At 35.7% G+C, this 10,681-nt stretch overlaps 1 protein-coding gene and 1 long non-coding RNA gene across 2 annotated transcripts; one reads left to right on the top strand and one right to left on the bottom strand.

Moving 5' to 3' along the window:
- Positions 1–729: 729 nt before the first annotated feature.
- LOC109542362 (alkylated DNA repair protein alkB homolog 8) lies at positions 730–4,843 on the bottom strand. The gene is made up of 3 exons (XM_019911564.2): positions 3,504–4,843; positions 1,084–1,404; positions 730–1,015 (listed from the first exon to the last, which is right to left on the bottom strand). Exons 1-3 carry the CDS (start codon positions 4,729–4,731, stop codon positions 768–770), a joined length of 1,797 nt encoding a protein of 598 aa, XP_019767123.2. The 5' UTR covers positions 4,732–4,843; the 3' UTR covers positions 730–767.
- A 199-nt stretch (positions 4,844–5,042) lies between these two features.
- LOC109542369 lies at positions 5,043–9,436 on the top strand. The gene is made up of 2 exons (XR_002172419.2): positions 5,043–5,447; positions 9,252–9,436. It is a non-coding gene; the product is annotated as an uncharacterized LOC109542369 (long non-coding RNA).
- The last annotated feature ends 1,245 nt before the right edge of the window (positions 9,437–10,681 follow it).

Below are 10,681 nucleotides of genomic sequence, written 5' to 3'. Positions count from 1 at the left end.
TCCAGAACAGGTGCGAAACTTCCCGCTTGTCAGTGTCATATTTGACAGTAAATGGGGCCCAAATGGGGCTCCCATTTACTGAAATACCATGAATTTGGATCCCCCATTCCAAACGTGAGTACCCCAGGCCATTTCCGTTACAATATGTAGCCCAACTTCCTAAAAGTATTTACTGACCGAGTTTTCGCTAAAAGACACTGAATTGAGCATACGTAAGATGGGCGAACGAACGATTATGATGATATTTTTATCTCGCCCAACGGACATTTTTCTGCCAGTGCTGCCAAGTTGAGTAACAAATCGCATAATAGGCGATTAAATTTGTTAAAATCCGGCTCAAATGTTGAATTTGCGCCAAAATGGGCGCTAAAAGCTAGCAACTCTTCGTCAACGTTGGCCGACTTTTTGTTTGCGACTATGCGACAGCTTTAACTAAACCTTGGCAACAATGCATCCGTGTTTTTCTATGTCGGAGACATCACGGCGAATCGATGCTGCTTAACTATGCATACCGGCGATAGTGTTTCATCAAGCAGTGTCAGCGATTTCTTAGAACGTAGAAGATTCATGCGATTAAAACACCCGGCGATTGCTACAAATCCTCATCGGGTTGTTTCTTTATTCGTTATTTAAGTGGCAGTAAGTTTAAATTTTGTCGAAACGAAAATAGGGATGACCAGACACAAAACAAACATTTATTTTGCATTGGACGAATTGAAAGGGGGCGAATATGTATATAAATTTAATAAACAATCGATACATCAGCTTTATTCTACTCGTCGAAATGAAATGCACCAATTTCCTTGATCATAGTAACTTCGAATAATTTCTATATTATTTATTTGTTGGCACATCTTTTCCAACTCATGTTCCCCAAAAACATGGTAAAACCTAAGAAAGGTCTTATTATCGTCTTTAAGTTTCCATGGAACTAATACGTCACTAGCCTTAAAGTTGCTTCTGTTAGCATGAACGGGTAACTCAATGCCTCCTGGCAATGGCACTTCTTGTCTACCTATGTACCAAAAAAATATAATATTAGAACAAAAAACTAATTTCAGCAGGATCATTTCGTGTACTGACCTTCAGACGAATCAAGATGTTTCAGAGTTGTTTCTTTTCTGTTTTTCCTGCATTGCATAATATAACTGGACTTTTTTTGGTTTTTGATTTGCTCGTGAGCCCAGACATAAATTAAACCCTTTCCACCAATTCTCAATATCCTGACCATTTCCTTAATTGCTTTCAATCTTCTTTCCTCAGTTGCCAAGTGGTGTATAACAGCAATGCTGATAACACCATCAACATATTGATCGTTTATTGGTATTGATAAGCAATCGGTAATGAAAGTCTCAACTTTTTTCCCGCGACAGATATCAACTAAGCCGGTACTGCGGTCACAACCTTAATAAACATTTTAAATTTTAATAGTAGGGGAGAGTGTTGTACCTTGGGACGCATGTCCCTTGGGACAAAGGTGGTACGTGCGCCATCTTTTTCATATCAATATTTAAAGAAGCAGGCCAAAAAAAAAACAAAATTAAAAGTTACAAAAAAGGTATTTGAAGATAGTTCCGACGATGAAAATACCGAAATACCTATCCAAGATTTTAGTGATGAAGACGATTATTTGGAAAAATTGGTTGAGCAAGAAAGTTTGGAGATGGAACAGGATAGATATATAGAAAATTCCACTTTAGTAGAAGGAGATATTGTATTAACCGAACTGAAGGGGAAAAAATCTGTACGTCATCATAGCAGAAATGCAAAAGATTTTGGAAGAAAGATGTTTTGACGTGCTCTATCTAAAAAAAATAATGCATAGTAACAAATTTGTGAAAATTATATGAAATCAGTGAATCAGACATTTTGACAAAAGTACCGAAACCAACAGTAGTTGGTGGATCGGATCGTCGAATGGAACAATTCTCGTTTTCTGTAGACTTTATTTCTTTTAATATTTAATTCTTTAATATGAATTATATAAAAATGTTTGGCATATTTTATATATCTTCTTATTTGTTTATGTCTCATCTTTAAGCATAATTAACGTTGTCCCAAGGTACAATTATACCTGTCCCAAGGTACAAGGCATAGTTAATACATAATATTACCTTTTTGCCAATTTTACTCTAAATGGCTGAAATAGCACTAGATGTGCTCGTTCGGATTAGATGACGGTATTAAAAATAAAATTGACAATAAAAAATAAAAACAGAGAAATGTTACAAGGTACAACACTCTCCCCTAGTATTCTTTTGGTTGAATAAACGTTACTGTAAGGCCGGTTCGTTTAGTCGATCTCTTACGATGCGCCGATCTCTCGACGTTCGCTGGAGGCAATTTTGGTGCATAGCCGAACGGTTGAGCATCTGACGCACCCGGATTTTAGTGTTTTTGGGCGATACGATGCGAATTAGTCGGAAATGGGCTTATCCGAACGGCCGCCAAAGGTATTTTGTGAGCGAAAGTTCTCAACTTCTCGTGTATTTTACACTATTTTTGTTTTAAATATATAGATAACGATCTCGATGTATTGTACAGTGTTAATCAGGATAATTAACATGGAATTAGATTTGAACAAACCACAAAGGTACGTAACGAAAACATCAAGAAGCGTGATATGCAATTCAAATAATTGGATTATTTTCAGGTATATTCGAGATATGGAAAATACCTTAGAGAAATTTACTGACGCCAATTTCAGAAAACGCTTTCGTTTCTCAAAGGAAATGGTGCAAAATGTTTTGTTGCCATTAATCAATCACTAGGAACAAATCACGAACCGAGGCCCTGTTCCTTTGATAATATATATTCTTAAATACTTTTATTGTCAGTCCCTACATAGTGAAAAAACACAACTTGAAGAAATGGTGTGTTGTTGAAATAATAATAATAAACAAATTTATTACTGCATTACATTTTTTAACGTTCAGAAAAAAGGTTTCGGAATGAATTGGTTGATTTTCTCAACGTTTATAACGGCTTTCACCGTTAGCATATTTTGCGATTTATTTATACACAATCTTATACTACGAGGCAACTAGTCGCAGTGGAAAGCGCTTATCTTTTCTGCCTTTGACGGCCTTCCAACGCGGATATTTAAAACGACTTCACGAGCTAACTAAACAGCAATCAGTGCCGAACTTTTATCGGTAAATTAATAATATCACCGCAAAAGCCACCAGAATAGCGATATTGCGTATGCTCATTTTATGGGAGAATCGTCGGCGATTCCATCTAACGAAGAACAGCTTTGCATCAGAAGCCCGTCGCTTTCGCGTCGACGACGGCACGCTCGGCGATACGCCAAAACAATCGCCGGAAAAGTGCCGAAGATCGACTAAACATACCGGTCTAAGTATTGTAATTGAATAGTCAATTGCAATAAAAATAGTCATAGGTGATTTCAGTAAAAAAACCAAAAAGTTTATTTAAACTATGCTTTTAATCGTGACTTAAATCACTTATATATAAATAACTCTACTCTGCAATGTACTTACCAATATCAAAAATGTATTTATTGTGGCCCAAATATTTGCCATTTCCACAGCCCACATCCACAAGAATGTCCCCATACGTGAACGATTGTACAAATTCAAGTACATTGGGCCATGGTTTGTGCCTGGTGTCACTAAAATGATCAGCTATGTTCTCGTACACCTCATGCACATGTAGTGCTTCGAGCTGTGCGGCTACATTTCCATTAATATTATTTTGTTTCATTTGATCACATTTCGCTTTAAAGGAGCATTTACAATCACCATGAAGCACTTTACGAAAAGTGAATGAAATCCTAGTTTCCCTTTTTAAGCAGGTAAATCCTACAGCAGATTTGTTCCTTATAACATCAAACTTTCTTGGAACAATACCATGAGTCCAATTATATCTGCTTTCGCCAGACATTATTAGCAGAGATCTCCTTGGCAGTAACGAACAAATATGCAGGCCTTCGTTTTTAAATTCCATAACAATTGTTGATGCCAGAGATAGGCACATAATAGGACTTTCAAAGGCACTGTGCGTGTCAACATGATGAGGAATTCCTTGACCGGGAGAATAGCAATTTACTGTCAATTGATCCGGTTGAAATTGTCCAAACTCAGGGTGTGTTTGCTGCAATCTTGCCCATAAAAAATTTGTTTCACACGGCACATTGCAGCTTAAGGGTTTGTCTTTGTCCACATTGTTAATATCGTATCGAAATTCAAAACCGAAATGTTCCACGAGTCTGTTTTTCATTATGCCACAGGGCTGATCTCGAAAGCTACACAATTTTAACAAAGATTCTTCTTCAGCGGTGCTGATAAAGTCATTAATAATTATCAGACCTGGTGGTAATTTATCCCAAATGGTTGTCTCAGATAAACGGGGTAATTGATCCACATAAAGTAAATAAATTGGCCTATTATACTGAGCAATATCTAGCTTACCATTCAATGCGTTATAGGCAGCAACTGCACACATTACATCCTCATATGCGAGAAAGCTGCACGATTTTCCGGGTAACAATAGAATATCTGATAAAGGCCCAAATTCACTAAAGTATTCAAAAATTGATTCTTCCGTAAGGCCATTAACAAGGCCCGCGTTGCAAATTGCCAGATTATTTGTAGGAATAGGGGAACTGTTGACACCAGCTTCTTTTTTAATTACATGCTGAAATTTTGCCAGCTTTCGATTCACCTTCTTTTGCTGACCACGCGAACATCCTACGTTCTGCACAGACATCGTGCACACTGAAAATAAACTAAAAGATTAATGTTTGGAAAAATACATGTTTAAACAAAATATGTAGGGTTAATGCGTCTTCTTCTTGCAATTTAAAAAAACGAGACTTCAAATCGCACTAACATCCAGTGTTGTCGCTTACGCTTTGCCCCACACTACGCGAGAGAAGTACTTGAACATCCAGAGAGAGAGAGAGCGAGAGAATCAGCAATATAAAATTAGGAGAGAATATAATAAAATCTGCATTTATTGCCTTCACTCTAATATCTTCATGTCAAAATACTTACGTCAATGTATTGTATATGTCGTGTAAATATGTAATGAAGTGTTGTACGTTTTATATGAAAAAGAAAAAAATGCAGATTTTAATATATTCTTTCCCGATTTTTTATTGGTCTCTTGATTTTCAATCAACGAACTGTATACAAGTACCTTAGTATAGAGTTCATTGTTTTAAATTACTCTCTCCCGGAATATGGTTCAAAACATAAACGGCAACATTGGATTGTCTTGATTGCCTCTGTCATCATCAGTCATATTCAGGTACTGCGCGTTGGTTTTACAGCAAAATTTTATTCATACTCTCTCAGAAAATGTGATAATTGAAATGTTTATACCAGTTTTGCAGTAATGTCAGAAAAAGTCGTCATTTACCTGAAAGTGTCCACAGAAACAGGGTAGAAGATCTGGGGTGTTCGGTGTGTGAGAAACCAAAGGTAAGCGGTATCCATTGTGATTGTCATTCAGTCAGATTAAAAATGAATCATTTTTATATCTTTCAACTTTTATGTTACACATGTTTAATGGTGAAATGTTGGAACTGGTATGTACGTTTTTGCTTTTTTTGCGGACACAACGATCTACTTAATACAGCATGGGCGGATTAACAAAAGGCTTAGCAGAGGCTGTAGCCGCGCGCCCTAACGTTGAGAGGGCCCCACGCATTCCGCATCCTAAAATATTCACTTTTTATGCTAAGCTTTTTACTATCCTAATGGTCGTTTACATTTTACACCGTATGTATAATACCTATTTATGGACGTCTTATCTATACGGTCACCTAGTGAAATAAGCAGATTTCTTTTGCATTTCTAGGTAGTTTACACTTTTTTTTATGATAAGTTAAGCGGTGATCGTGACGTCGGAGTCCATCCGAATTTTTAGTTTTTTCTGGTTTTCTCTTAAAGAACACTAATTTAAGCAGTTTAAGCGAAAAAAATTGCTGGATGGGCCATAAATTATGCCAAAAAGCCCTCACAAACAGTGTTGCCAGACCAAGAACTTCGAAAGCGGTAGAATGGATAGAGAAAAAACCGTAGATTTAAATATAAAACGGTAGATAATTTAATGTCCCTAAATTTCCGTTTTTCGCATTTTTAAGTGGTTTTCAAAAGTACTTTTGAACAAAGAACAAACAAGATATTTCATTTGAACAAAATATTTAAATAGTTAAATAGTTAAATAACTTATTTTGGATAAAATAAAAATACAATAACCGAGTTTTACTACTTTGTCGAAACACTGTCAAATGAGAAGATATATGGCCCCCAAAATGGCCTTCAGGTGAAAAAATATTTTTGAAAAGTTTCTACAAAGTAGTAAAATTGGATCTGGTCTGGATTGGAATGGTCTTGGATTCCAACCTTAAAGAATAGTGATCAAATGAAATGAAAAATAATAATTCCTTTGTACATAAGTGTTACATTTCAAAAAAATAATTTATGGCAATAACTTTTAAAAAAGTATATCATAATTTGATAAAAAGACATGTTTTACTTTTTCAATTTATTCGCCAATAATAACCACCTCGATTGGTTTACCCTTATTTATTCAAATAATCCCACTCAGATTTTAGCATTGGGAGAAGTTTGAGTCGGGAAGAGTTGAGAGCCTCACAATGAATTCCATTATTTCGGAGTGTGTAACACATGTTACTAGAGAATAGACCGAAATTGTCGAAATGTGACTTTGCCTGTTGGGTGGTCTTTTCGAATTTATTGGAGTCACTATTTACTTGCGTCTTATGCCCGGTTTCTGGTAGATTTCTTTATTGGTTCCATAACTGTCGGTCCGCCAAAGTTGTAGGCTCTATAAGTGTTGGTGGGTTTCTCAACGTGTCCCAACGTCAAAGCTATTGATCCATAACTATCGAGTCTATAAAGTAGGCAAAACTTGGTAATCTGTGGCCAAAGTCATATAACGAAGAAGAAGAATCTGTAAGAACGTAGAGTGACTTGTGTTACCTCGTGTTATCAAAAAAAATTGCACGATTTATTTTACCTCAGAGATCTGATGGTTATTTAAGCAGAAGCTATAAGTGTTGGCTCGGAAGAAAAAAATCAAATAAATACAAACTATGCAAATATATTTTATCATTCAAATGCTCATTTCGAGCTCAAAAATGGCAATGATTTCACTCTATTTCACTATTAAGAACATTGAAAAGTTGCTCGTCAGATGAGACCGACGAGGAATCTTTGCTTCCCTTTCACACACAAATTTTGCTCTCAAAGATATTATTTTTTAATGGCTACCAAAAGATATTATTGTTTTCGCAAAACGTGTTTGCTGCTGATTTTGTATGATTTTTGGCACTAATTGCAAGCAAATACTTTTGCGTGCGCTGCTCCTACAACTTGTAGAATCGATAAAGGTCCGAGAGCGCTCGTTTATCGGTTCTTCAATGTAACGAACCGCTATGGCTTACCGAACGTGTTAGAAACCCATTGTTTCGACTTATAGAATCGTTTAGGCTATTGGATCTATAAAGATCGTTTCAGAAACCGGGCATTAGAGAAATTCCCAAAAAGACTCACAAATTATATTGAAAGTATTTAACGTAACAATTTAACGGTAGATTCTTATAGCCCATTTTCAGGCTAAATTTCGACCAGCATTGCTAAACTGCGCAAAACGTTTTAACTGAAAATTGTTTTCTTTGTAAACTAAGACGGAGTGTAATGTTTTCTTGTTGAAAAATTACAAAACTGCAGCGAGCAAAAGTGGTCGAAAACAGGATTTTTCAACGAAGCACCACACAAAAAACTTAACATTATCACATTAACACACTTACGAAAAAACTTGGTAATAAAATTATTATCTGCAAGTTAAGCATATTTTTAACTTCAAACTCAAGGGGAAATAAAATTGAAATTACCTTATTTTATACATCTTTGTGATATTTGAAATAAAATGCTATAGTTTATGGAAAAAATGACTTGCTAACCATAATAACCCAAAATTAACCCAAAAAGCTTTTAGACAAACGGTTTTTATTCGATTGGCATATCTACGCATTTTAGAACTTCAGTTCAGGAAAACACCAACATTTTTCTTGAACCAACGTTTCGGCTATATCAATGCCATCCTCAGGGTTCTGAAAGAGGACCGATTGGTTTCAGTTTTGGATACATATATGTTTTTTGTTAAATTCCTCAAAAATATTAGTAACTAATAGCAATTTTATTTTTGTTTGAGGGGTTTTTACACAGCCTATTTATTTTTCAATCAGTCCCTGTTTTTTAAAAAAAATTAGTGCTTAACAAAGTCTTCACAGAGTAAAAATTGAAACAATGCTGAAAAAATGTGTGAAATTTTTCCTTGCTTCCAATTTTCAATGTATTTCAATTTCAATTTATTTATTTATTTTCGTATTGAGCACAAAAATGTACGTAAACTCATTACCAAAATTCAATGCACAGGGTTGCATTAAAATTGACCCCAAAGTGGAAATTTGACATGGCAGAATTTATCTAGTTGTATAGTTAGGGCAAATTTGGCCCCCACTGGTGTGTTGTATCACTAGAACCTTTCTATTTTAACAGGCGCACACTATCGACGAACGTTATATGAAGAAATAGCGCTTCAGAATAACAGCATCAAATCACATGCCGCTATCGAACTTAACGTGCGTCCTTCGAAGTTAACTTCGGGGAATAAATAAAACAATTGTGTTTAATCAGAGCGTAATTTTGTGTTTTAGCTATAATTTGTTTTTAATTTAAAACAAAAATGTCTTTGTGGTCTTATAAGATTAGCTTTATTAGAACAATTAGTAAATGGTTAATAAGCTTTATTTTCCTCCACTAACTACTAAATTTTCAAATTGTTTGCGGGTTGTTTTTTTGATTCTTCTGTGCATGCTCCATTGAAAGCGTTTGAGAAGATAGGTCAAGAACAGTAACGAACGAAATTGAAAGTTCTCTCTCTAACTAATAGACCATTCGTATAAGGGCATCTCACTTTATGCATTCAATATTTTTTTCCTTTTTAACGTTTGATTGATAACTGGGTCGGAAACGCATACGTTAACTGGGAGATAGAGCACACCTCGGTTGTGTTGCTGCGTTATCGAAAATGTTATCCTGAACTGTTAAGTTGCCGTAACGTGTGGCCGTTAAAAATAGCATTTATGATACAGCACAGGGCTGATTATTTACTAGTGTATTAGTTAATGTTGCGCAAATCATATAATTTTTGTGTGTTTTTAATATTTACTCTAAGGGCATGATTTTTTGCAGGATTGAGGAGATATACCAGCCCTAGTAAACGACGACTCTGGGGCTACTAAAGAAAAAACATCATCTGTAAATGCTTATTTCTGTAATTATGAAATAAATACAGTGTATTTTATTTGGTTCTAGATAAACCAAATAAACTTGCCACCTAGTTTATAGCCAGCAGCAGATAGATCATTGGCTGAAAAGTGTTTTATTTATTATATCCTCCTGATTTGTGTGTGCAATGTGCGATTTCTGTATCGCCGTAGCTATTGGTGAATCAGCTGAGCTGTGATTTCGCGAAATGCATTATTTTTGGTTATGACATTTTACGTATTGCGTAAGACCGGTCGGGCAAATCTACTCTTCGTTTATTTTCACCAAAAAGAATGATATTTTGACATGGTTATTTCTTAGTTTGTGGTTACCAGCAGAATCAACTAGACTTATAACTACTCGGCATCAGACTATATTTGACAATAAATTGAAGAACAATTCAACCAGGTTCCACAGTATTAAAATTTCACTGAAGTCAAACCAGATGCAAGCTTATTAAGATATGAACAAGTCAGTATCAAGCATGTGAGATATCAAGAAGAATCGTTATTGAAGAAGAATTTTAATTGATTTGAAACTAACCCAGAGGGGCGAACCTGGATTAAATGTAGGAAGCTTTTTCATCAGACAATTACCAACAACTCAAGCTACATAGAACCCGCTGGGAGGTGAATTGAGTAGCTTTCCATTGGGTTCATATTGATACAGGTGAACTAAGTAGCTGCCCTTTTCAATTGATTCTTGAATCGTACTAATTATTGAACTCAGCAGCAAAAGCTTGGAGTCCCAGCGATTATTTTGCTAAGTAAAAGCTAGAATTTTTTAGTGGAGTAAGACCACTAAAAAATATGCATTGTTGAAAGTGAAGAGAAATGACAAACCAGTATGTTCATTCATAGCTATGGAAAATCAACCAACCAATTAGGAGATGCGATCGAGGATGCGATGCTCCTCGCTTAGGTAGTTGTAAGAGAGAAAGAAATTATTCCCTTTCTCTTCTTTCTTCTGCTGTTTTGATGGTCATTATCTCGTCCAGCATTTCTGTTACTGCTTTCCAGCATGCTTGGGTTTTGGTTAGAATTTCGCTGATGTTTTGCCTGTTTATTCTGGTGTTGCATTTTTCTTCTGCTTCCGTTTTTATTTCGGTGAATTTCTGGCAATCAAAAATTGCATGCTCTGGGGTGTCCACTGCTTTGCAGAACTAGCAGTCACCGTTGTTTTGTTTTTTTTTTATCTTTTTTAGATAAGATCCAAAAACTCCGTGTCCTGTGATTGACTGCGTGGAGTGGTAGTTGGTTTCCCAGGAGTTTACTTTCCTTCTACTTGGTGACATTCTGGATGAATATTGTGAATGTCTTGCCATAGAGTCATTGTCTCGATTCTGGCCTCTTTCT

The sequence above is a fragment of the Dendroctonus ponderosae genome, unplaced genomic scaffold, assembly GCF_020466585.1.
Source record: "Dendroctonus ponderosae isolate FM_Combo_2020 unplaced genomic scaffold, Dpon_F_20191213v2 Dpon_F_20191213_7, whole genome shotgun sequence".
NCBI classification, from domain to species: domain Eukaryota; kingdom Metazoa; phylum Arthropoda; class Insecta; order Coleoptera; family Curculionidae; genus Dendroctonus; species Dendroctonus ponderosae.
This window is presented reverse-complemented; position numbering and strand designations above follow the sequence as displayed.